This window comes from Hemicordylus capensis, chromosome 5 (genome assembly GCF_027244095.1).
Source record: "Hemicordylus capensis ecotype Gifberg chromosome 5, rHemCap1.1.pri, whole genome shotgun sequence".
Classification (NCBI taxonomy): domain Eukaryota; kingdom Metazoa; phylum Chordata; class Lepidosauria; order Squamata; family Cordylidae; genus Hemicordylus; species Hemicordylus capensis.
In genome coordinates, this window is record NC_069661.1 from 186,519,951 (window position 1) to 186,547,567 (window position 27,617).

The following is a 27,617-nucleotide window of genomic DNA, read 5'->3' on the forward strand; positions in this document are numbered from 1 at the left end:
CAGACCATTGGTCTATCTAGCTCAGTATTGTCTTCACAGACTGGCAGCGGCTTCTCTAAGGTTGCAGGCAGGAATCTCTCTCAGCCCTATCTTGGAGAAGCCAGGGAGGGAACTTGAAACCTTCTGCTCTTCCTAGAGCAGCTGTATCCCTAAGGGGAAGATCTTGCAGTGCTCACACATCAAGTCTCCCATTCATATGCAACCAGGGCAGACCCTGCTTAGCTATGGGGACAAGTCATGCTTGCTACCACAAGACCAGCTCTCCTCTCCGAGACAACCTGATTCCTGCTTGGCACATGTCTTGATCATATGTAGGGGCTACTCATCTGAAAAGCCTCTAAACATGCACAACAAATACTATTATACAAATACAAGTATTTGTAGTGTGTGAACAGCCCCCACACACTATTCAAGAGACACACCAAGATGGCATCCGTACATCCATAGAGGATGTCCCGATGGGTGCACTCTTGGGACCACCCTTCTTTCTTCACATGTGCTGGGCTGGTATCATTTGAACCGGCCTTCTGATGGACTACATCATACAAAAGTAATATGCCTAAGAGAATCCACCCTTACATTTCTGTCTCTGTTTCTTTAGTGCCCAAAAGAGAGAGTGAAGGGGAGGGGGGTAGCGGATTTAACAATTCTGTAGAAGCTAGTATTGTCAGGTTGCAACTTGGGGCCAATAACAGGAAAAAATCTATCCCATTGGATCTTCTGCCTCTTTCGGTCTTGGCAAATAGCAGGAGGCAAATAGCAGGGGAAATTTGGATTGTGACCTGTGTGCTGGAAGAGAGGTTTTTTTACCCTTCCCTCAATGTTTTTCCAGTGAAAATAGCACCCACTCCCACAGCTGCTATTTTGTTTTAGTTTGTCTGATTTTAATGCTGAATTTGTTGTTTGTTTTTATCTTTCTGTTGTACAGTGCTTTGGAAAAACATAATAACAATAATTAATAATAAACTGTTGTTGTTTTGCTAGGCTTTTAATCTGGCAGTGCTTTAAAATGCTTTCATCGCACTATCATTGTTTTGGCTTGTATCTATCTTTACTTTATTTTATTATCATTCTACTATTTATATTTAATTTTAGCTGCTTTTTATTTTTTATGAATGTTGTTGGCCACACTGGACATTCATTGGATGGAAAGGTGGGATAAAAATGTCTAACACAAATAAAAGTTCAATTTTAAAATCAGTTAAAGCTGAAGATGTTTAGTATCCTATTTTGAACAGTCTGTTTCTGAAAAGTAGTTAATGTACAAGCTCACAAGTTAGTTGACCTTTCAAAGCTATGATTTCCCAGTCTTGCTGATGGCAGTAAAGTACACTTCCTATTCTTTTCATTCTGATTTTCTAATGAATTGGGACATTGATGTCTGTCTAAATCCATAACAAGTATGTTGAAAGTTCCTTTTGTCCAATAGCCAGCTAACTTCTTGATGAGACAAGTCTCAAAATCACTCTGATGGATAAGATGACAAACCAAATGATGAAATCTTTGCTGTGCTGCACTGGATAACCTGAGGTTTGCTAAATGTCTGTCTATCTACATGTTATATAAGTGCCAATATGTTATTCTTGCAAGTAAACCCAAGGATCACTGCAATTCCTTGGGGTTTAATCTCAGCCTTTTGTTTTTTCCTTTTCTGATTGGTTGAAGACTCTAGCAGGTCAGCCAAATTCTTTGAAGAATGAAGGGTCCTATTACAGGGTGAGCCCCACTGAATTTGTGAATGAATGAAAAGTTAATTGAGGAAAAGGGTACAGCATATTTGTCACAGTTAATTCAAACAATGCTGATAAGCAAGTAACTGGAAACAGTATGCTTCCAAAGTAGGGTTTTCTGATAGCATCAGTATCTTTTGTTTTCATTTTTTATTAGGGTAATTCTAAAGGTCAGTGTTTGTCATAAACACTTTATTACCTAAACCTCTGCTAAGCAGATCTGCAACAGCGTTGATTTAAAAAAAAAATCAGAATGTTTAACTGCATGTGGGTGATGCATTCATGAAAATCACATTAAAAGGTAGTAAATAATGTTGTTTTTACATTATCTCTGTTGAAAAGAGAGCTGATAAACATTTTTTTAAAAATAAAATAAAAACTGATGGCTTCATTCTGAGTCATTGAAAGCAGAAATGTGTTTCATTTTAAATCATTTCTCATTCTTCTCAAAAGTTAACAAAAATCAAAACAGTTTTTAGGGTAAGGAATATAAAGCTAATTTGGAAAAAGAATTATTCACAGAGGGGTTCTCAAACTTGGGTCCCTGCATGTTGTTGGACTTCAACTCCAATAATCCCCAGCGACAACATCTGGGGACTCAAGTCTGAGAACCCCTGATTCTGGGGGTTTCTGAAAAGTAGCTATTCTGGTTTGTGGGGGTTGTTTTATAGCTGCTTCAATTGTAAACGCAAAGTAGTCTAATGTTGATTGATTGATTGATTGACTGAGTGTCATCAAGTCAGTGTTGACTCTTAACGACCACATAGATAGATTCTCTCCAGGATTATCTGTCTTCAACCTGGCCTTTAAGGACTCTCAGTGGTGCATTCATTGCTGTCATAATAGAGTTCATCTACCTTGCTGCTGGTCATCCTCTTCTTCTCTTTCCTTCAACTTTTCCCAGCATTATGGACTTCTCACTCAAGGGAGCTGGGTCTTCGCATACTGTGTCCAAAGTATGTTAGTTTGAGCCTGGTCATTTGTGCCTTGAGTGAAAATTCTGATTGATTTGTTCTATGATCTATTTGTTTGTTTTCCTGGCTGTCCATGGTATCCTCAAGTCTTCTCCAACACCAAAGTTCAAAAGCATCAATGCTTTTTCTATCTTGCTTCTTCAAAGTCCAGCTTTCACATCCATAGAGTGTCACAGGGAAAACCATTGTCCAAACGATTCTAATCTTTGTAGATATAGACACGTCACGGCTTCTAAATATCCTTTCCAAGGCCTTCATTGCAACCCTACCAAGTGCTAATCTGCGGCGTATTTCTTGACTGCTGGATCCTTTACTGTTGATGGTTGTTCCTAAAAGGCAAAAGCTATCCACCACTTCACTGTCTTCATTATTAATTCTGAGGCTGGTTGCTGTACCCATTGTCATTAGTTAGTCTTCTTTACATTTAATTGTAGTCCCATTTTTTCACTGTGCTCCTTGATCTTCATTACTAGAGCTTGCAGATCATCTGCATTCTCAGCTATCAGACTGGTGTCATCAGCGTAGCATTATTGATGTTTCTTCCTCCAACGTTAAAACCACGCTCATCTTCTTCCAATCCAGCTTCTCTCAGTATATGTCCAGAGACCAAAGTCTGGGCAGTATATAAATGTGATTACTGAATGAATGAACGAATAAATAAATGAATGAATAAATACAAATTGAATAAAGAGGGAGAAGGTATACAGCCTTGTCTTACTCCTTTTCTGATTTGGAACTAGTCTGTTTCACCATGTTCCGTCTGGACTGTGGCTTCCTGCCATGTGTATAGTTTTCTCATGAGAACAATAAGATATTCTGGGATACACATTTTCCTAAGGATATCCCACAACTTGACATGGTTGATGCAATAGAAGGCTTTTCTGTAGTCAAAAAAGCACATATTGACTGCTTTTTTGTATTCTTTGGCTTTCTCAATTATCCAGCGTGCATCAGCAATGATGTCTCTTGTTCCTCGGCCTTTTCTGAAACCAGCTTGAACATCCAGCATTTCCCTTTCTACATAGGGCTCTAATCTGCGTTGGATGATCCTGAGCATTATTTTGCTAGCATGTGAAATTAAGGATATTGTGCGATGGTTTGCGCAAACTGTTAAGTCTCTTTTCTTTGGTATGGGTATGTAGACTGACCTCTTCCAATCTGTTGCCCACTGTGTTGTTCTCCAAATTAGCTGGCATAGTTTGGTTAGAGTCTTGACTGGTTATTCTTCTGTTGCCTGCCATATTTCTGTAGCTATTCCATCAATTCCTGTAGCCTTCCGACTTGGTAGTGATGGGAGTGCTGATCATCTTCCTGTACTAGAGATTCTTGCAAGTAGGGAATATTTTCTAGAGTATTTTGGATGTTGACGTCCCTGCTGTACAGATTTTCAGTATACTCCTTCCATCTCTGTTTGATCTTCTCTGAGTCAGTTACTATCCGTCCTTTGGCATCCCTTAACATACCAATTAAAGGTTGGAACCTCCCTCTGAGTTCAGAGATCTTTTGGAAAACTTGCCTTGTTTTTCCGTGTCTATTTCCATCCTCAAGGTCTTTACAGATGTCATTGTAGTAATGTTCCTTGTCTCTTCTAACAGCTTTCTGAAATTCCCTATTAAGTTCCTTCCTGAGGTCTTTATCTTTCTTGACTTTGGCTTTTCTCCTCTTCTGGGCAATTTCCACCATCTGTTCTGATATCCATTTTACTTTCTTCTGTTTCTTGGTCTTTGGCAGTCTCTTTTCACATTCATCCTTAACAACTTCTTTGATTTCATTCCACAGTTCCTCTGGTTCCCTATCAATGAGGTTCAGAACTTCAAAGTGGTTCTGATGTTCTCCTTGAAAATGGTGGGTACATTCTCAAGATCATATCGTGGAAGCGGAATAGCATTGTTTTTCCACTTTAGCTTGACTTGGAACTTGCATATGAGCAGTTCATGATCAGTTCCACAACTGGCCCCCGGCCATGTCTTTGCTGTTATAACTGAGCTCTTCCACCTCATTGCACTAATAATGTAATCAATTTGATTTCTGTGTACTCCATCTGGTGACTACAAACCTGAGCAAGAGAATCCCCTTTCTCCCTGCCATTCATCCCACCCCATCTTTTTTAACCTATTGGGTCAAGGGTTTTCAGTATTCCACAGATCCTTGAAGTGCAAGGTCCTGGAAGATCACAGGGCTGTTTTAACTATCAAGAGCATCACAAGTGGTTTTTAATTCTCTTTTTCTTTTAATTTACAACATATATACTTCTGTATAACAAGGGAGCCCTAGTTATGTATGTAGAAAGCCACTACCTTTTTTTTGAGTGGCCCCATTTCATTTCCAAATAGACAAATACTCAACCACTGAGTTCACTTAGGGCAGGGCTGCACAACTTTGGCACTCCTGCAGATGTTGGCCTAAAACTCTCATCAGCTCTGACTATTGGCCCCTGTAGCTGGGAATTATGGGAGTTGGAGGCCAAAAAGAGCTGGAGGGCTGAAGCCAGGGTTCAAACTGGCTTGACTGGCGGGGGGGGGTATTTATTTATTATTTATTTATAATAATAACATGGCTTTTTAAAAAGTTGCCTTTAAAAAAGCAGGTAAGGAGCTCCTTACCTGATCGCCCCCGTCCCTCGGCTTTCCCTCCAACAGTGCTCGGTTTCTCAAGGGATGTGTGGACTGCAGCACTGCTTCCTGCAGCCCCAATCGTCATTGGCACACACATGTCCAGGGCATATGTGCACCAGCCATTTGCATAGTCAGCACACTATGCAAATGGTTGGTGCATGTGCACCCAAGCCATGTGTGTGCCAATGCCAATCAGGGCTGCAGGAAGCAGTGCTGCAGCCCCACACTTCTCTTGAAAAACCGAGTGCAGGCGGAGGGAAAGCGGTGGGATGGGGGCAAGTCGGTAAGGAGCTCAGCTCCTCCTTACCTGCTCTTTTAAAGGCACCCCCAGGGAGGGCATGAACTGTTTGTGTACATTCCTAGCCTAGAGCTCCTGGGAGAATCCTCCAATGCACCGCACTTATCGTGTGGTACATTGAAGGATATCCGGAGGCCAGGACAAGTTGATCTCTGGAGATCTGTGCTGGATAATCTGGGAAAGCGATCCATGCTCCCAGCAACATTTACTTAATTGTCTGGGGGGAAGGTGAGTTGGACACAGCCTTCCCCCACTGCCAGCATGCCTATCTGCCTGCCTAGTCATATGAAAGGCCTTGATAACTATAGAGTTAAATGGTGGTAGCATAAAGTTAAAATCTGTGAAAATCTGTTAAAAAAACTATGAAATTAGAACAATAACTATAAGCTATAATAAAAACAACATAAACTATTGTCAGGATGCCATGTTGCTTGGTTTCCTTTGTGGCCCTGTGGAGTCTGGAAGAGCTGTGGCATCCCTCCTGTGGTGCTTCTGTTCCCTTCAGGGGACAGCAGGGGTGAGAAGGTTCCCGGCTGGTCGGGTCCTGGTGGGGTTGAGAGGGCAAGGCAGGAAGACCTACAGGGAACAGCTCCAGGGAGACAGCTAGGTTGGGCGGGACAGGAAACAGGAAGCAAGGTCAGGAAGGGGGCAGGGCTGGAAGTAGGCTTTAAGCCCTGTCAGCTCTGCACTAGGGTATTTAAAGACAAAGCAGCTGTTGAGGAGGAGCTGCTTCTGAGTATGGGAGCTGGGTGAACCCCAGTAGCGGGAACTGGCTGAATGCAGAAATGCTGTTCCTGAGGCTGACCTTTTCTGTACCTATCCAGTCATTCTGGGTGCAAGAAGGGCCAGGAGCCCACCATGTCCCCTGGGAGTCTGACAACTATAATAAAAGTAATAAAGTATAGTAATAGGGTGATGCTCTGTACTCTCTAAAAAGCTAGAGATAAGCTATAACAATAAAAGCAAAAGAGATAAGCTGCAAGTAAAATCTATAAAACTAAGTAACTTGAAATTACAGGCAGCAATACAGGTATGAGCTGTGCCAGGCCTGCTTCCACTTTCACCAGCCTTGCCTCCAGTCGAAGATTTGCATTAGAGACACAGCAGGGTGTAGTGTCAAACTAGATATTGAAGCTACTATCACGACCAGCAGGAGCCAGACTAAGGGATTCCAGCCTGGTTCCTCCTGGTTGTGAGAACCGCTGGGAGCTGCGTGGCTTCGTAAGTCTGCTTATGGAGCCTGCCACTTAACCCGGGTTTTGGGTGTGAGCGCACCCCAAAAAACAGGTTATTAGATTGTGTGTCTCCTCACACTTGGGGAGGGGGGGATGGGAGCAGGGAGCTCCCAGAAATGCACCGCACACTTGCACAGTGCATTACTGGGGCTCTGGGGGTGCATGGCACCGCTTCCCTTCACCCGACCCCTGGAGCTGCCAGGCAAGGCACAGGCAGATGGCAAGAGAGCCGCCACTTGTCTGTGCTGCTAATCCGCCTGCCCAGAGCCCTAGCTGAGATAATCTGCAGGTAGGTAGAAAGGGGTAGCCTTTCAGGCTTCATTATAAGGTTTCAAACATTTCACAGATCTTACATCTCAGTCCTGTACACATTTACCTACTCGATTATATTGAACTCTCCTAAATAAATGTATAAAATTTCAACTTTAATTTACAGTGGTTGTGTGTGTGTGGGGGGGGGGGAATTGTATGCATATTGCTTAAGAACAAGGCAACACAGGGACCCCATGTCTTACTTATATTACAGTTCGTCTTACCCTTAAGGTTCAGGAGAGATAACAGGGTCAGCTATAGGGTCTGCGGGGCCCTCAGCAAGTGAGCTCTGAAATTCCTTCTTCTATAGGCAGACCCTAGTTTACCTTAGCATGGGATGTGGGGCGGGGCTGGTAGTCTTCCAGAGATTCTACAGCAGCAGCAGCAGCTCCTCCAAACATCCTTCACATTGACAAATGGTAACTTTCTTCCAGAGACCCTGGAGGAAGCTCATCCGCAGATGGGGAGGGTACCTAGAAGAGACTATATTCCAGGTTGCTTGGCCAAGCAACTCACTCTGTTTTCACCTCCCCTTGCCCTCCCCATTCATGAAAGGTCCTTCTTCAGAGCCCAATGTGTGTAATCACAGGTGGCTCTGGGAGAAAGTCCCATTTGTGGATGGAGAGGGTGGGAGAAGAAGGAAGCAAGGGAGTGACTCTCTCTTCTAAGAGAACTGCACTGCTGCTGCAAGGAGATAAGCACTGGGCATGACCCCAGGGCTCAGGAATTGGCCTTCTGATGACCCTGGGCCCCGAACAAGTGCCTGAGTTGGCACCCGCTGATGCCAGCTCCTATACATTATTCTATGACTGCATTATTCTATGCATCCTCACAAGTATGTTGTTGTTGTTGTTGTTAATTCAATTTCTATACCACCCTTCCAAAAATGTCTCAGGGCAGTTTACACAGAGAAATAATAAATAAATAAGATGGCTCCCTGTCCCCAAAGGGCTCACAATCTAAAAGAAACAGAAGATAGACACCAGCAACAGTCACTGGAGGTACTGTGTTGGGGGTGGATAGGGCCAGTTACGCTCCCCCTGCTAAATAAAGAGAATCACCACATTAAAAAGTGCCTCTTTGCCAAGTTAGCAGGGGTTAGGGTGAGTGAAGTCACTACTTATTCCTATGTTCCAGTTAGAGAGCTGAGGTATGATGACATGCCTACAGGGTGGCCTCTCAGCTGTACAGTGAGAGGTCACAAAAGAAATGGAAGTTAGATCTCCCAGTGTCAAGCGGTTATGTATTGCTATGATGGTGCTGCTGATAACTATTCCCTATAATAGACAGCAGCACTAATGCTGGGTATACATGTGGAGAAATTCCAGTGTCATTTTCTGGACATGGAGGAAGACTATCTAGTACAGAAGAACTGCCTCCTGCTAAATTCAGTGCGGCGGCCTCTTCTCAGGGGTCCACCTGGGTGCCACTCAAAGTAATTTCGCATGCCACTTTTGGCACCCATGCCATAGGTTGCCTACCCCCGCACTGGTTATATGCAGATACCCACACAGCTGCACTTTGTGGTGTAGCAGTGTGGGTAAGCACTTTTCAGTAACATCTCCATGAAGGTCACATATAATATTTAAATTGGCCCTTAATCTACTCAAAATTACATAGTACTAATTCCTGTATAGGTTTTTTAAAAAACCTATAAATGTTCTAGTAACTGGCAGTGATTGGAAAGGAAATTTGAATCAGAGTGTGTGTGTGTGTGTGTGTGTGTGTGTGTGTGTACTCACATGCGTTTGATGGAAACACAGAAATAGCTGTGTGCATTCTTATAAGATTATTAAGGACTAATACCAGTTCAGTTTCTCTGCCACCAATAGCTGCAACATATATCCTAGACATGGGTTCCCAACCTCGAGTTCCCAAGACATTGCTGGACTGCAACTCCCACCATCCGCAACCACAATGAACAAAGGCCATTGTGACAGAAGATGATGGGACTTCAACAATGTCCAACAACATTTGGGTGCCCAAGGTTGGAAACCCCTGTCCTGGGATATAATGCACATGAATATATTACAGGATAATATCCCATTTAAGAACTGCTGTTAAGCATATAGGGCAAATAACACCATATTAATATCACCATATTAAGATCATTTCTGAAGGATTCTGGGACTTGTGGATCCCATTCCCCATCCTGTCTAAGCTCTTGTAGCTTGTTAAGGCTCCTCTTCATGCAGATCACATTCTCAAACCCATGCCACCCAGCTGACTCCCGCTAGATTATCCCTCCCTCCCTGCCTCTTAGCGAACATTGCTATCTGTGTTATCATTACAGATTCCAAGCCTTGTCACCAGCCCTGGGGCCACTGGATTCCATCATGGGTACCCATTTTGTTGCTGCTTGGATCTTTTATCTGTCACTGCATAAGTTCCTTCTGTTGAGACTTTAAAACATATACAACGAATACTTATATACTGCTTTTCAACCAAAGTTCCCAAAGCGGTTTACATAGAGAAATAAATTAATACATTAATTAAATGGCCAGATGTGTACTGCAGCCTCAAGTTTGCTAAGGTCTCAAAACAAAGTTGAGGTTTTAATAAGCTACGTTAATTGTAAAAGAAAGATGAGCATGAACCATGACAAGACATTACTTGCATTTCAATAATGGCCTTCAAACCAATGAAAAGAGACATCAAGGGCTTCAGTTCAGCCTTTACTATCTGTAGTGACAATACCCACCCACCCCCACTCGCAGTGTGGCTCCTCTTTGCCCTTTTATGTCTTTCAGTAGCTCATCTTAAACTAAAGGGGACATCTCAGCACTGTTTTTTCAGGGAATAGGACAAAACGTACGAAAACAAGAGATGCTGCAATTCTACTTGCCTCTGCCGTTTGTTTTAACAGAAGCCATCTGAGCATCTATCAGGCTTGTCCCTAAACCAGTTAAATTGGCTTTTAGCCCAGCCAATGTTTGACCACTGGCTTTTGGTACCTTCCATAGCTGTGCAGAAGAAATTTCAGTGGCCGCAACTTGAAAGACCGTTGACTTTTAAAGGTACAGAAACCCAGCTGTTGAAACCCAGCTGTTGAAAGGTACAGAAACCCAGCTAGTGTAATGACCCAATCCTAAACATGCTTACTCAGAAATCAGTCCCCATTCAATGGAGCTATTCACACATGCAGGCAAAACTGGGCTAACGAAGCCCAGCCCGGTTTTGCCAGTGCGTGTGGCTTCCAGCAGCAGCACAGTAGCGAGCCTGCCACTTACTGTACCCCGGATTTTGGGCACGAGGATGCCCTTAAACCAGGCTTAGTGTTCATGTGTTGGTGCCACACGGCACCTACACATGAGTGCCAGGAGGATCCCTATAATTCACCACGCTTTTGCACAGTGCATTATAGAATTTCTGGAGACTGGGAAGATGGATCCCTGTCAGTAGTAGCTGGCAGTCATCTAGGCGGGTGATCCGTCTAGCCAGGAAGGATTCCTCGATAGTCTGCCAGGGAAGTAAGCACTTTAAGAATTCCTCCACTGCAGATCGGAGCCCTTTTTCACTGATAGTGAGAAAGGGATCAATGTTCACTTCAGGCACAAGTTGCCAGGAGCAGCTTGGGAGTTCATAGCAGCCATGACGACTATGGGGCTATCTCAAGTGGTCTTGGGACCCGAGGCACATTGCTAGTCACTCGCTCGGCTTACTCTTTTGCTCTGATTAGGGAGGTGTTCCGTGAGTGAGTGATTTCCCCATTATCATGGACAGTTCACCATGTGGTTATGCACAAGGTGGTAAGAAGTCCTTATATAGAATAGAGCACTATACAAGGGGGTTTCAAGCAGGGGAAGGGGTGAGACTATATACACTTCCTAAAATTAATCTCCAGTTTTACTAATAATGGGATAAGAGGAAGGCAAGAAAGGAGGCACCCAGGCCAAGGAGCTCCTGTTCTCAGCTCCTGAGAACGAAGACCATCAACGCCCTGATACAGCATTGCTTTGTTAATCTTATGTAATTTGTTTATTTTTAATATTGTAAACCACTTTTGGTGCCTTGGCCAAGGCAGGAAGGCAGTCTAAAAATACAACAAACAAATAAATAAAGACTCCCATGTTTCTTTTTACTTCTACACTCCACAAGGCACTTCCATATGCCAATTAGTCTTAGAGGCAGCACTCAAAAAGTGTGACTATTGATATCTTCAGAGGGCTTGCAGCTATTCCTTCTTCTTCTTTTTTTAGTGGCCTTTGGTAATTACAAGCAGAGATTTTAAAGATTTTTTTTGGACCTAGCATGGGGTTCAAGCTAAATGTCTGCCTCAAACTACAAGCAGGGGCATTTTCACTGTAACCAGCGACATCGTTTGCTCTCTCTTCCTCCTGGCTGCTGCTTTACATTCAGTTTGAAGAAGCGCTCTGAGGAAGTCACAAGCTTGCTCACTCTTTCATGTCATTCCAGACATTATAAAGGCATTATCCCGCTGCTGTCCCTTTTGCTTCTCAGTGAACCATGTGCATGATTGTCCCTCCTCCAGCAGCTTTTTCTAAACCTGTCTCCTGTCCCATCCCAGAGCAGCCTTGAGCCATCATCGTGCAATAACAAAGAAATCTTCTCCTTCTCCTTCTCCTTGACAAGCAAGACAGAGCTATCCAGCTATGCCCTGCTTGCTTTGTACAGAATATATGCAGTAGCGGTTGACATGAACCTTTATTGACACTGTAAATAACTACAGTAGGTGATAGAATTGGCAGCCCAAGGGTATTTTATCAATCTGTAATGAAAACTAAGAACATGTTCTGCATTCTACAATTGCGGTTTTAGGAGATATCATACAAGGAATAGCTGCTTATTAGATCCGTTAAGATGCAAGTCAAAACTCACCCTCATGCACACATTCATACACCCCAGTATCTATGTGTAATCTGTAAGGTTGTTAAAGCATACTGATTTTTAGTAAATGTTAGTTTAACCCTGTATAATCAAAACATCTTTACTTGGAAGATGGATTTTAAATAGTAACAGGTATTTTTCAAATGAAAGTATTTTGCATAGGCTTTTTTTAAATAGGTAAGTGTATGACAAAGTTTTAGTATAGAACATATTAGCATATTAACAAAGAATGGCAATTTTTCATCAAATACTGTTTGTAGATGATAAACTGCAAAGTCTTTTTGTTTGTTTTCAGCATTGCAGAGAGAGAGAGAGAGAGAGAGAGAGGGAGGGAGAGAGAACGCAAGCTGATTAAAATAACTCTCCCTAAACCCAAATGAAGAATTGCTGGTTAATGCAAAGCTGGATTGATTCATTCCTACAGATTTCAGCAGTTGGGTGGGGGGGCATTAAAAGAAAAATAACTTAATTGTACCACTTAGCACACACTTTGTGGCTTGTTTTGTTTTGTTGCTTGCAACAGAAACTTTGTGAGTTTGGGATCTCTGGAGTTTTCACAGCATTTCCTCCCTCCACCGCCACAAGGAAAGGATGTGTTTAATCTTAGGCGAAATGAGGTTGATTCTGCACACACCTATTTCCTCCTCCCCCACTCTCCCCCCCCCCCACCGCCTGATCGATGTGGGTGGGCAAAGAGCAGACTTCCTGAAGCCCCGACCTCACCTCTCTTCTTCATATAAGCAACTAGATCCCCATGCCCTCTGCCAGTTTTTTCTGCTTCTCTTGGAGAGGAATTAGAGGAAATACACCATTTTTAAGTGGCTGAGGCCATCTCCATTTGGTTGTCAAAAAGCCCAGCTATGAAGGCAATTCTCTCCACATGTGGGAAAGTGAAAAGTAACCAAAAGGCATGTCTTGTCCCTGCTGACAATCCTCCCTAGAGGATCATAGCTATATACCCACCGACTTTTTGTCCAATGAAAATATTTCATTGATTGGTTTAAAAGATCTATCTTTCCATCACATTAAAGTTTAAGGTGGCTTACATCAATTAAAAAAAAAAAAAACAAGACTGAGAACAAAAACAAATAAAATACTTAAAACCAGCACTAAACAGATAAAAGGGGATAAATAACAGCCACTGTCCACATTTAAAAGCTGCCAAAGTCCATTATAGTGCAGTGGTTAGTGTGTTGGGCTACGTCAGTGGAGATCGAGGCTCAAATCCCTCCTCAGCCCATGACACTCACTCAGTGACCCTGAGGGATTAGCTCTCAGCCTAACCAGTGTTCCCTCTAACAGAGATTCCCAGATCTTGTTGACTACAATTCCCATAATTCCCTGGCAAAAGCCATTGCAGCTGGGGATTCTGGGAATCCCTGTTAGAGGGAACACTGAGCTTAACCCCTCTTATAAGATAAAATGAAAATTTTATCCTCATAATGTTGGGGGTGGGGAAAGACCCATGTAAGCCACCCTGAGCTCCCTGGAGAAAGTGTGGGATGCCCATGTAATAACCAAGTAAAACATTTTCATCTAGCATCTAAAAGAAATCAAAGTACATTCCAGATGCATCTGTTTGAAATTGGCATTACATAGCCAGGAGGGCCACGGAAAAAGTCTTGTCCGTGATAGCCACTCACCTAACCTCCAAAGGTAGAAGCTTCTGCACAGATTCATATAGGGAAAGGCAGGTACCCAAGCCATATAGTGATTTTGTAAACAAACAAACAAAAACCACACACACACACACACACACACACACACGTAGCACTTTGCTTTAATAGCCACAATACTGAATCGTAACATTCATAACTTTTTTAAAGCTGTTAACAGCTGTTCTTGGGTTCCTTGAGATCTTCTAGTCCTCAGCCATTTAGGGATTTATAGGTTAAAAACAACACTTTGAATTGCACTCAAAAACAAACCAAGATCTATTATTCGTTGGAAAACAGATTATTGGAAAACAGGTATGCTCAGTGATGAATGCAGATTACATTTTTTGATTGGAATGTCTTTAGCATAACCTTGGAGAAAGTGTAGGATGCACATGTAATAACCAAAGAAACCTGTTCATAAATGATCTAGAAGTTGGGTTAACAACCAAAGTGCCCAAATTTGCAGATGACACCAAACTATTTAGGCATCAATACAAATTTAAAAAGGTAACCAACGTTCTAAAATGAAACACTGATAATTGGGATGAGCAAGGTTTTTAGCTGGGAAGAGAGCTTGTCCTATAACTAGCAACTCCCAGATTTTATCAAACAAGCATTTAATTTTTGAAGAGCTCCTCCTTTCCCTTTCCTTGGCAATGCAAAGTTTTGTTTCCTTATTTATTTATGTAAAATATTTATACCCCTCCCATCTAGTACACTACTGCTCAGGGCAGCTCACAATAATAAAATAGATACAAGCCACAATAAAGGTAATAAAATTAACCAAACTGAACAAACAAGTTAAAAGCCAGGTAAAAAACCACAATCATTATTAGGTTCAAATTAAGTTATTTTAAAAGCTAAAAACTGAAAATTATAAAAAGCTAAAGAACCTACCAGATATAACAAAAAATGGAGCATTAAAAAGCCTCCTTAAAAAGGTGTGTTTTAAGTTGTTTTTTAAAAACACTGAGGGAGGGAGCATGGCAAAGCTCTTCAGGGAGGGAGTTCCAAAGCCGAGGGTCCACAACTGAAGAGGCCCTGTCTCTAGTCCCCACCAACTGGATCTCTGTTAGTGGCGGGGCTGTGAGCAGAGCCTAAAACAATGAGCAGAGGGCCCTAGCAGATGCATATGGGCAAATGCGGTCCGACAGGTACACCGGCCCCAAGCCGTGTAGAGCTTTAAAGGTCAGAACCAGCACCTTGAATACAGCCTGGAAGTGGGCTGGTAACCAATGAAGCTGCCGCAGGATGGGTGTGATACTCACGAAACAACTTCCCCCCTCCAAGCATCCTTGCAGAGCATTCTGAACCAGCTGAAGCTTCCAAATAGTCTTCAAGAGCAGCCCCACGTAGAGGGCACTGCAGTAGTCCAGTCTGGATAATAAAAGCTTAATCAATGCCCTGCATAAGGCAGAGCTAGATGGCATCCACCCAAGAGTTCTGACGGAACTCAAATGTGAAATTGCTGATCTCCTAGCAAAAATATGTAACTTGTCCTTACAATCAGAATCCGTACCAGAGGACTGGGAAGTAGCTAATGTAATTCAGATTTTCAAAAAGGGATCCAGAGGGGATCTGGGAAACTACAGGCGTAACTCCTGTGCCTGGTAAACTGATGAAAAGCATACTTATGAACAAATTTGCAAAACATATAGAAGAACAGGCTTGAAGAACCAGCAAACTCTAACCTTTTGGAGAACCAGCATGGCTGCTGCAAGGGCAAGTCTTACCTCACTAACCTTTTGGAGTTCTTTGAGAGTGTTGTTAGGCATGAAGATAAGGTGATCTGGTTGATATAGTAAACTTGGACTTCCAAAAAGCTTTTGACAAAGTTCCCCACCAAAGGCTCTTGAGTAAACATAGCAGTCATGGGATACAAGGGCAGGTTCAATTGTGGATTGGTTTTTGCTGTTGCTAAATTTCTCTCAGTTGCTATAAGAACGAGGAAGCAACTTGTGAACTAATGCAGATGGTAGGACTCTTTTGTGAGGTGGGGGTTAGAGTCACTTATTCTGTATTTATTAATCTCATTGTTGGAATTTTAATTTCCATATTTTGTGTTGTGTACATGATTGTTGCTTATTTCTACTTCTGGTCCATTGACCGCAATAAATTGAATCGAATCACATTATTGAATGTAATCTGACTTCCCTTAATGTTCATAAAGAGTTTTTCTTTCTCCTTCCCTTGTATTTTCTGTAGATGAAATACGTTCAAGAATTCATTCACTTACAAACTACAGGATGAATAGCCCTAGACCTTACATTGGCCAGCTAGCGAATAACAAGGTATTCTCCCTCCCTCCCTTCCCCTTGGCCGCTGCCCCGTGAAAGAAAAGAAATCGGCGAGAGACAGTGAAAAGTAATCGATCTTGTTCAGGACGGGAGTTAGTGTAGTGAACGGCTAACACTTCCTGCCGCCGCAGTTGGTGACCAAGGCTATTCATTGGGTTCACGCGATTCGCTCGCAGCTCTGACGCCAAACAGTCTGGGCGGGCGCGAGGGTGGGGGGGAGACCAGCCGGGAAGGGGGCGGGGCCGCAGCTAATAAGTGAATGGCTTCTGAAAGCCGGAAAGGCATGACTCTTTGGCTCAGGCTGTGTCTTCATTCCGCACCTTCTGGGGCTGGTTTTAATGAATGAACTGAAGGCCCAGTGACAAATCCAGCGCTTTGCGTTGCTTGTGACGTGTGGTGAGGTCCCATGGAGCTTCAATAACACACTCTCCAGCTCTCTCAATTCAAGCAGCGAGTCAACGAACAGCTGGAGGAAGGGGTGCCGCTCTGGGGCTCGCCGAGTGCATCAAGATCCCGCACCCCCCACCCTCCATTTCCAGAGCACACGCGGACTCCTCCACATCTAGCAGCGCAGAGGAAACTGCTCCAGCCCTTTTTCGCCCCCAGAGCTCAGATACAGAAATTCTGAAATGAAATTCAGGAGGAAGCCGTGCTTCTTATACTTCTGAGCAGCAGGGAGCGAGCGGGAGAGGGTCTTGCTCACAAGGGACAGCTTGCCGAAACCTCGGCCGTCTGGCGAGTTTTAAAGCTCGTAACCCCCCCCCCCCCAATGATTGGTTGCGTTGTGTGATTTATAATCCAGTTAACCCTAGTGCGAGTAAACCAGGAAATAGCTCTGGCTAAACTAAGTTAGAGATCACAGTGGGAACACGGTCCCTAAACCAGTCAAGCCGCCGTTTGAATCTGTTCTCTAATTCAAGCCAGCTCAGACCAAGACGCAAAGCTGGTTTAAAGATAACTCCCAGGCCACAATCCTTGGCACAACTGGCTTAAGGCTTGTGAGGATCGCAGTGTCCCTAGCTCCGCCCGCTTAAATTCCCGAGGCCGCGGGCAAGACATTTGTAGTTTCGTTCAGGTAGAGCCCTGCAGTGAATCACTCATACTCGGGGGAAATAATTCCATCGGGAGGAGTGGTGGAAGAGCCCTGTCGTGGAAGGATTTGCTGTCTGTGTTTGGATGTCTGTTTCCCCCTCTACTAAGGTCTTCGCTCCACCCTCCCCCGCGTCCAAACAGTAATAGCACCTCCAATGACACCCAACCAAAATCTGTTTTCTCGGCCATCGAGGTAAACGGCGTGTCCTATTCCCGGCCTCAAGCACGCACGTATATACTCTCTTGTACTGTGAACTGTTACCAGCTACAGTGCCCTGTCCTAATCTCATCGTGCGCCATGAATGAATGAGCGCGCAAGTCTGTGTTTGTTGTGTTACACCCCATGTGACACAAAGCATGAGTAAGACGGCGGAAAGAGGAGGCGGGGCTTGTCTCCGGTTAAGCTCAGCTTTACCACTTCCGGGCGCTGTTTTGGTGCGCGTTTGCCCTCGGTTTTTCTTGTCGTTCTGCCTTTTAAAATCTGCAGTTAGCTTGCTGCTCTTTCTGCTCTTCAAAGCAAATGTCAAGGCAGCAGCAATGTTACTATTGTCCAACTCGTGCAGATCTTTGAAATTAATATAGATGGAGGAAATATTCTTTTTTCCTTTTCCGTTTAAATTATTACAGAAGGTTGAAGGGATAGGAGGAGAGGGGTGTGTGTGTCTAGAGAGAGAGAGAGTGAGGTGGGGGGAGCGGCCATCCGTTGCTGATGCAGAGCCGGCTGCCCTGATCGTGGGAAAGTGGCTGCCTGTAAAGCAGCGGATTCTTTGTGCCTGTTGTTCTTCTGTAATCGATCTCACTTCAAGTGGAGGGGCTGAAAACTTCAAAGGCAGAGCTGGCTGTTGGGGGTCGAGGCGGGAGCCGCATCAGCTCGCCGCCAGGGCGCTTAGTCCACCCCCTCGGCTTCTAGCACCCCCGCCCCTTCCAATAGAAAGAGCAAAGGGGCTACAGAGCCGCGCCGGGCCCCAAGTAAGCAACCCAATCAAGAAGAGGCTGTGCAGATTTTGTGCTGGGGGAAGAGAAAGGCGCGGGAAGGAGGCATGGTTTCAAACGCTGAAATCAAGCAGACTGCACTATGCCTTTCCTTTAAAAACAAACAAACAAAAACTGCCGTCTCATTCCTGTGTGTGACCTCCCTCCCTCCCCGCCGCCCTCCCGATCACCACAGTGGCCCAGTTGGCAAGGCACACAGCCGCTATGCAAAAGTGCAGGACAAACAAGGGTTACCTGGCGCCAACTGGAGGCTGTCCCGAGTACTTTGTGGAGCGTTGACACACACAGATCGATGTGCTATGACGCGGAGCTGTCGTGCTGCGCCCAGGGGGAGGAGGCAAGCCAAATCACACACAGACACATACGATAACCCTATTACCAAATGTATGCCTGTCGCGGGAGCAGGGACCTTGGACGGAACTTGCCCGCCGCGTGCGTTGCTAAAGTCACCGACAAGGCAGAGTGCCGCAACACAAACTGGTCTTTCCCTTGTTACTTTTCCAGGCGTTTCTAGGTTCGCTTCTTGGGGTGCACCTAGCCGTTTTTCGCACAAGCTGCACGTGGAAGCCTGCAGAGCTGATGCACCCTTGCTTGCGAGCAGCAAGCCCTACTGAACTTAGTGGGCGTTATTTTCGGGTAAACATGCAGAGGCTCGGGCGCAAAAGGGACAAAAATGTTCCAGCGACTGAGGTGGACAGGAGTTCTGTTAGTCTAACTGCAAACGCAGAAAGAAAAAAAGAAAAGCGGGGGGGGAACCCTGGTTGCATACTTGAAGTTGGTATGCCAACTTCAAGACTATAAATAAAGCTATTGCCACATTTAAAATATGCAAACTTAAAGATGAACAGTTTTATTGTTAGCTCTTTAAGGTGCCGCACTTATTTATTTATTTATTTATTTATTTAAAACATTTATATACCACCCCAAACCAAAGTCTCAGGGCGGTTCACAATCATAAAACAACAATACAAATAAATACAACATTAAAATCAATTAAAACTCCAAAAAGCTGCTTAAAATGAAAATAATTTACAATATTTAAAATTACAAAAGCGAAAAGTCCTGGTTAAAAAGATGAGTCTTCAAAGATCTTTTAAAAACCGCTAGAGATGGGGAGAGTCTTATGTCAGCGGGAAGCGCATTGCAAAGTCTCGGAGCGACAACTGAGAAAGCCCGTCCCTTTAAATGTGGCAATACCTTTATTGTAGACTTGAAGTTGGCATACATGTGTATTATAAGAGATGGCAGCTTATGCCACAAGAAATCCGTCCTTCAAGGTGCTCATAAACAATTAAAAGCTCTGGCTACCATCTAGTAAGAGAGCAGCTTAACAGAACTTCCCAAAGAACTGCACCACCACCAGTGCAGTGGGGAAGCAACCATTTTTGACCCCTCCCCTTCCCCAGAGAGCCCTCTGTGCCATCCAAAACTATATCCCTGTGGGCTGCCCAACCTCCAACCTCAAAGACAAGAGTTGGCATCAAAAATTACCACTTCCCACCCTCGCACCTGTGCAGTCAGTTGGGAAGTTTTGTCTCTTACTGCTCCAGTGTATCCTTGCTCTGAATGTCAGCTACTGTCTCAATTCACGAAAGTATTAAGCTAAAGAAGATGCTAAAAGAAGATGTTGCCCCCGTCACCATAGGCACCTAATCTGTTCTCATGATTTCCTTTTGCAGAAGCTAAACCTAGCTCTGATACAATCCTGGAACCCAGCTACTATACACAGTGCCATCTCAGGGTCCCCTCCTCTTGTTATGAAGCACTGTATCAAATTTATTTAGGTGTGTGCATATAATTGCACCCAATTACAAGAGACTGGAGAAATGCATGGATATTAATACCAGAACCATGAGAAACAAAACTAAAACTGAAGAGTTTAGACAGTGGACACAACTAGCAAAAAGCAAATCAAACTAGTACTATAGCTACTTATTGAGAAAGGGCTTGCATACCAGTGAAATGGACTGTATAGCATTTACAAAATATTTTGATTGCATTTGTAGAGCATCATAGACTGGTAGTGATTAATAAATGGTGGTGTGAGGACTGGAGAAAGATAAATTGTTATGATTAATTTTTAGCCTACTTTCCTTAAGGAAAGTAAGCTTATGAAATCACCTGGCTCTGTGTATATGTGTGTGTGTGTGTGTGTGTGTGTGTGTGTGTGTGTGTGAACTTTGCAATGCCTGGACCAATATCAACAAATTGGGGTACAGTTGTAGGGACACACAGGGACACCTCAATGGCATAGTTTGTGATAATGTCATCCACCCCGATTCAAGGTGGCAGACGCATGAACATTTGAGGAGCATGGGCTAACTTGTGGGCCGTCTAACCAATCTGAACCAAATTTGGTACAGTTGTAGTGAGTGACACATAGGGACACCTCCATGGTGTAGTCTGTGATTATGTCATCCACCTCAGTTCAAGATGGTGGATGCACGGACGTTTGAGGCACAAGCGGGCTAACTTCTGAACTGCCTAACCTATTTGGACCAAATTTAGTGCAGTTGTAGGGACAGTGAAAGGAAAGTACGCAGATTAGTTCTTACCATAACTTCTTGTTCTTTTCCCCAATTATAGGAACATATCCCCAAAACAGATATTTTACAGAGAGAATGTTGATAGGAAAATCATTTTATGACTTGTGGCAGATTTTGTAGATTAAAATTTTATTTTTCTTCTCCTTCGCCTTCTCCTGCTTCCAAAAGTGCACTGCAGAATTATAAACTTATTTGTTCTTGGACATATTCTCTGCTTTTGATCTCTGGACTTCGCATTGGGGATGAATGTTTGCTTATTCCTGATCTTTGATCCTGCTTGCACTCCCATTATTCTGCTAGTACTTATGGATGCCCACTACCAGTTATTTTCGTAATGCTTTGGCTCTGCCCATGCTGAATGCCCTCACAATTACTCTCTGTGCTCTGCACTTGTTTGCCCATTCAGTTCTGGAAAACCTGTGCTCACGAGGGACCATCCCACAAAGGAGTCCAAATAAAGAAATCATTCTATTTCAGATGGTATGTTCTATTAACATTGGAGGAGATTTAGTGACATACGCTATCCTGTTCACATTTCATCCTAAAAGTGATCATGCCAGAATTTCTTTCTGTTGCTTCAAACATCTTAAGATGATCTCTGCAGCAAGATCTACCAGCAAGGAATCTCCCGCAAGGAATCTCCAACAAGGAAGCCCTAATCCTATTTGTAGTTGCAACAACACAATAATTTCCCATGTTAGGCCCATGTTCTTTGGAAGTACTAAGCACAGTATCTGCATTAGGAATTATTGGCCAAACCTCATCCAATAATGTCCCAAATGTTAAGTTATCCCGCATTATGTAGTTAGAGCAAGTCCCTTTAATTTCAATGGATCTCATTCCCAATTCTTTTGCTCAGGTCAGAACTTTTGAAGGAAATTTATGTCAGGCTTGTGGTTAGCTTTTTCAAAGAAGCTATAATCCAATTGTACACAGCCTTCCTGCTAAAAGCCTGGTACTTCACACCCACTCTGCATGTGTGATGGTCTAGTTTAGCAAAAGAGCTTAATATTGCTAAACGCTGCCATCCAGGTCTGTCAGAAGTGGAGCCAATTTAGAAAGCCCCAAGATTCTGCTGACTTCAGAAGGATTAACCTGCTCTCCTAAGCGGCCTCACAAGTACATATGTAGCCAATATGGTTCTGCCTTAGCAACTGAGCTTTTAACAAATATCTTTCATATAGTTCCAAGCTGTAAAGCTAAAATATACTAAAGCCGAGTACCTACAGCATCATGTTGTTTTATGACTCTCTGGAGGATCCATGGCTCCCGCATCTATTGGCCGCCTACTCCTTCACATAGAATTGCTTGCAGGGATGGGTGCTTGGAGGGAGAAATGTGTTTATTATTTTATTTATGAAATGTTGACGTTGTTTTTCCTGTCCCTCAAAGTGCAAATCAGTATGTTAGCTATCAGAATGCATCAATTAAAACAGTAACACATTTAAAGCTAATATCAGTGGTGGCACCAGAAAGAAAAATGGAGGGGAGGAGGGCACAGAAAAGGAAACATGCATTTATGAGTGGGTGAGCTCTATATTCGATTTCTCAGTCAAAAGTGGGGGACCGGTGGGGGGGAGCCACTTTTCTAGGGGGTACTTGCTTGACTAGTATATAGCAAATTAACTTGACAGTCATGGGGGGTGGGTGCAGAGAATGGATCAGAAGTAAACCAAGAAAAGAAAATAAACATTGAAAAGAAAAATATCTTAAGCTGCCTATGAAAGTATACAAACAGGGGCCCAACTTGAGTTAGTAGGCGAATAATTCTAAAGAGAAGGTGCCAAAACTAAAAAAGCCCTGCTCTGTGTTCCTGCAGATTTTATCACTGCACATCAAGGGTCACAGGGAGACTACATGTGTGAACATTGTAAGATATTCCCCTTAAGGAAGGAGCCACTCTGGGAAGAGCAGAAGGTTCCAAATTCTCTCCCTGGCATCTCCAAGATAGGACTGAGAGAGATTCCTGCCTGCAACATTGGAGAAGCCGCTGCCAGTCTGGGTAGACAATACTGAGCTTGACCAGTATTGGTCTGACTCAGTATATGGCAGCTTCCTATGTTCCTTTGCTTCTACACTAGACCTCCTCTTCTTCTATGTTCTATCCATTCACTTTTTGTGGAGCATCTACATGACAACATTTCCAGATCACTGCATTCCAGTGTTTGCTGTCTTGCCCTCCCACAGTTTCAGACCTGATTTGTGGCTATTTTTCATCTATAAAATGCAGCTGCAGTAGCAGCCTGTCTAATAACAACAGGGCCAGGCAAAGCATTATTAGGGCTTTTAAGGGGAACTGCTCCTTTAAATTGAAAGCTTGGAGGTTAAGCCTCTTTCATTGCTCCCCAGGAGTATTTCCAGACAGGGCTTTTTAGCTCGGATTGGAGGGTGTGCCACCAAAGACTATGCAAGATATTGGAGAGCACTTCACACATGATTCAGGTTTTTCACTGTATGTTAGAGCCTAGCCCTATTTATGTCTGAGGTAAAAAAATCAATTTGGGGGGCCTTTTTTTTTTGGTCAAATTCAAACTCGCAGTAGTAAACCCACAGTAAAGCTAGCTGTTTGGGAAAGATCCAGGTCAGTGTGGATGATGGATTCATTCACGCTGAACTGTCCCTTTTGTAGTTAGCATTTTGCGCTCTCTGTTTGTTATATTACTGGTTTCCAACTATTTCCCCCTTCTTTTCTTTATTTTATGATGAAATCATACTATTTCTACCTGCTTCTTCCTCATCCATTTATGGCTCTAAGTACATGCTATTCTTTCATTTGTCCTTCTTGTATATGCAGACCACATGTATTGTTTTACATCATCTCCTTTAAAGTAATGTGTCTCTTTGTGTTTTCTCTGTTTTCAAGTGTGTATGTCTGTGTGTCAGTCCTGGCATACCAATGCATCCCTCTGAGAGTGTACATCTTAAAAACAACAACTGGATTTGATTTATACTGGAAATACATGGAGGCATTTGAATCAGGCCCAAGGCCCATGGAGATTTCTGGACAAAGGAATTAGGGCAGGTGAATAGCTGAGTGATTGCAGCCCACCCAAGGCCATATGTTGGACTAGAGAGGTGAGCACATTAAACAACATGCTTGGTGAAATTCCTTGGATTCTTTGGGTTTTTTGGTGCTAGATTGGCCTTTGTTGCTGCCTGTGGTCATAAGAAAATGTAAATCTCAGAATGGGGTCACATTGGCAAAAGGTTTAGAAATAGATCTTTGAGCAGGAATTCAGACTCTGTTCTTTTTATACTACAATCCAAGAAAAATAAAAAGAACACACAATACACTTCTCATTGAAATAAGTAGTGCATGTTTTGATTTGGACTTCATGCACAAGACATAAAAATAATTAAGGGGGTTGAAAATATAAATGCTTTCTTAAAATTTCAGTGTGTGTGTTTTTTAAGCAACACAGCTGAAGTAAATGCATGCAGATAAATTAAACTCACATGTTTAAAAATATCCTGGGTTGCATCCAAAGAAAGTTAGTGATAAATAAGTTCCATTGAAATTAATGAGCGGCATCCAGACTAAATTACTCCTGAGTAGTCCTGCTGAAAATAAGTAGTCCTATAGAATAACTCCTGAGTAGTATTACTGAGTAACTTAGTCCAGATGCGGGTCACTAGGCTTCAGTTAGCTGCAACTAGCTTGTTTCACAGATTTCAGTTCTGCTTAATCCCAACTAAATTTCTTTGGATAATCCCTCTGTGTTTTTCACACAAAAAAGATGATTAAACATGCAATATCTTAACATTACTGTATTTCATAATGCTATCTAGATGACATAGCCCATCATAACTGATGATTTATTGAGTTCACTGCTTCAGAGCGTTCTAGCCCACATTAATTGACATCTGTTTTCAGTGTTTTACATTTGAGATGTGTCTTTTCCCCATGCAAAATGCCTCATGGTGGGGCAGTCTAACATTTGGAGGTGGAAATAAGTATAGGCAACTTAATGCAAAGAAAATGAAAAAAGAAATTAATTCTGAATGAATATATTATCTTTTATTTCTCTTCTTTCCTGTAATTAAAATATTTTCCCTATCATACCAGGTCTTGTGGCATTATAAAATTACTTTCATCATTTAAATGAAATATTTATCCACCTTTGGATAACAGTAATTCCCAAGTATTGGAATTTCTTTGTTATGGGGCAGGGGAGGAAACATCTTCAGTTTGATTTTAAGTTGATTAAAAAAATATTAGCTAGATTTTTGAAAATGAAAGACCATGCTCATCTATTCATGGGAGATGCTAGCCATGGGAGATGCTGGGATTAATGCCAGCTGGACAAAGAGAAAACTTTTGAAGTAGTGATTCTCTTTCTATTAAGTGGGGGGAGAGCAACTGAGACTGTTCACTTCCAACACAGCATCCCTCCAGTGGCTGCTGCTGTGGCTACTACTACCAGTGGCTACTACTACTAGTAGTAGTAGTAGTAAGGTAAAGGTAAAGTGTCCTGTCAAGTCAATTTTGACTCCTGGTGCCCACAGAGCCTTGTAGTTTTCTTTGGTACAATACAGGAGGGGTTTACCATTGCTTCCTCCCGTGTCTTTCAGCATCTTCCTATATCGCTGCTGCCCAATATAGCACCAGCGGGAGTTTGAACCAGCAACCTTCTGCTTGTTCGTCAAGCATTTCCCCACTGCACCACTTAAGGTGATGGTGGTCGTCGTCATAGTAGTAGTAAATTGCTTTGGAAACATTTTCATTGAAAACTGGTATATAGACAAGATTTTGTTCGTTCATCCATGTTCAGTTGTGACTCTCCATAAATAGACATCATATCTTCCAAAAACTAGATATGACAATTTATTCAAGTGGCATATTTATTGAGCATGTAAACAGATAATTAACTAATGTTAAAGACAGACATGTTTTTACATGGATGGGGCCAATCTGGAAGCATCCTCATCAAATTCAGTAGAAATGTACCTTTTTGCAAGATCTGAAGGAATATCATTGCTTTCATGTTTGTGACCCTGCTATTACAAATTCCTTCCAGCATTTGAACTTTTCAAATCCATGTACTAGTGAAAAGGCATTCCTTTCACCCAAAAGATTATTATCATTTTGCTCTAAGAGCAGCTCTTAGTTGAACATTCTAAGTCACCTGCTTTCCATCTTATAGATTTTAATATTCCTGACCCTGCCAACATTTTACAGGATCATCATCATCATCATAATTAAGAGGAATGTTGGAGAACTAAAAATGCACCATGGTTTGATTATCCTTACTAACAGGACACATCTGTTGCTACAAATTTCATGTAAAAAAATTCTCCTACCACCACTTATGTGGAAGTCTGTCTTTTATGGGACATCATTTAAATGCAGTCTATTACTTGCTGGGGTTGATGCTACAAAATACATAACTCTCAGCATTATTGGCTAAAACTAAATATATACTTATACCCTATAAAATACAGAGAAATATTTTGAGTTGCAAGATATGCAGTCTGAAGGTTTGCAGCTGCTTCATCTTTCAGTCTGCAGCTATAATCCATAGGGATTGTTATAGAATACTGTAGAAGTCATAATCTATTATATTGTAAAAACAATCAACACTGTCTGCATTAACATAACTTCCAATTGTACCTAAAAATAATAGGGCAGCCATGCTGATCCATTGTATGAAATCAATAAATAAATATCTATGAACCCCTGCTAACTTGGCAAAGAGGCACCTTTTAATGTGGTGTTCTCTTTTATTTAGCAGGGGGAGAGTAACTGGCCTTTTCCACCCCCAGCACAGTACCTCCAGTGACTGTTGTTGGTGTCTAGCTTATGTTTCTTTTTAGATTGTGAGCCCTTTGGGGACAGGGATCCATCTTATTTATTTATTATTTCTCTGTGTAAACCACCCTGAGCCATTTTTGGAAGGGCGGTATAGAAATCAAATAAATAAATAAACAAACAAACAAACCAAAGTAGGGCAGTATTTTTATTAGGCAGGCCAACTACAATGTTACAAAGTAGTATGCAGCAAGCTTTCAAATTCTCCAAAACCTAACATTGTTTTGCTGTATATCCATCTAATTCTGGAGAATTTGAATTACTCTATTTACCTGAATCCAAGACTAGGTTTTTCCCCAAAGTTTTTGGATATTCAATATCAGGAGGTAATCTTAAATTCAGAATCCTGTTCTTTTTGAGTAAATGCAGGTATAACCTGTATTTAACTTCTACTTTTTAAGGGAGTCATCTTAAATTCAGAGTTGTCTTTGATTTGGGTAAATACAGCACACAAGATCTTCACGAGAGCTGACTTGTCATCCACACATTCCCACAGAATTCAATCTAGTTTCCCAGTACTATTTAGACACCTAGCAGGGACCTTGTGCAATTTCCACAGTGTTACCCTCTGGTCAGCTCTAGTTTTCCAAGAATAACTCAACCTTTTCCCCATTTGCCAGAAAAGTAGTAATGAAAAGGTGTGGGTAATTCTTGGAAAACATAAGTTGGCTGGCAGGTGGTGCTGCAGAAATGGTGCATGTTCCGTGTTAGGCATCTCAACAGCATGTCTGATCCTACTGGGAAAGAGGATAGGAGGTTTGCTGGAGTGTGTGGATGGTGAGTCAGCTCTCACTTAGAACTTGCATGCAAGCTCTTCACAACACATAGTTTATTGCTATCTGGAAATATCCTATATGTCTTGAGAACCAGATCTTATAACTTGTTTAATTTGGAGTACTGGATTCTAAAATTATGAAAATGTAAATACTTTGGTACCTAGTTATTGTCCTAGTTATTTGGTACCTAGTTACCTAGTTATTGTCCAACAATAAAAATGTCCATGGATGCACATCAACGTGTGAACAATAAATGTCTGGTTTATAATAAAATGTTTTTATGAGTCATGAGAAGTTAGTATTTCCCCACAAAAGGTGGAATTATTAAATATAGGGATTATGCTATATTTTACTTTTATGCTTTTCTTGCCTCCCTTGTATTTATCTTGTTCCATTTAACTGTTACCAAGGGGAATTGAAGCTGATGTTATGTT

General features: G+C 42.4%; 1 protein-coding gene across 1 annotated transcript in view; it reads right to left on the reverse strand.

The window, feature by feature from the left end:
- LOC128327428 (uncharacterized) overlaps window positions 1-23,340 on the reverse strand; it is a 112,223-nt gene extending 88,883 nt beyond the window's left edge. The window contains exons 1-2 of the mRNA XM_053256229.1: window positions 23,322-23,340; window positions 18,287-18,586 (exon numbers count right to left, since the gene is read on the reverse strand). Coding sequence (XP_053112204.1) covers window positions 18,287-18,586; window positions 23,322-23,340 — 319 coding nt within the window. The remainder of the gene's footprint in view (window positions 1-18,286; window positions 18,587-23,321) is intronic.
- Between the last annotated feature and the right edge of the window lie 4,277 nt (window positions 23,341-27,617).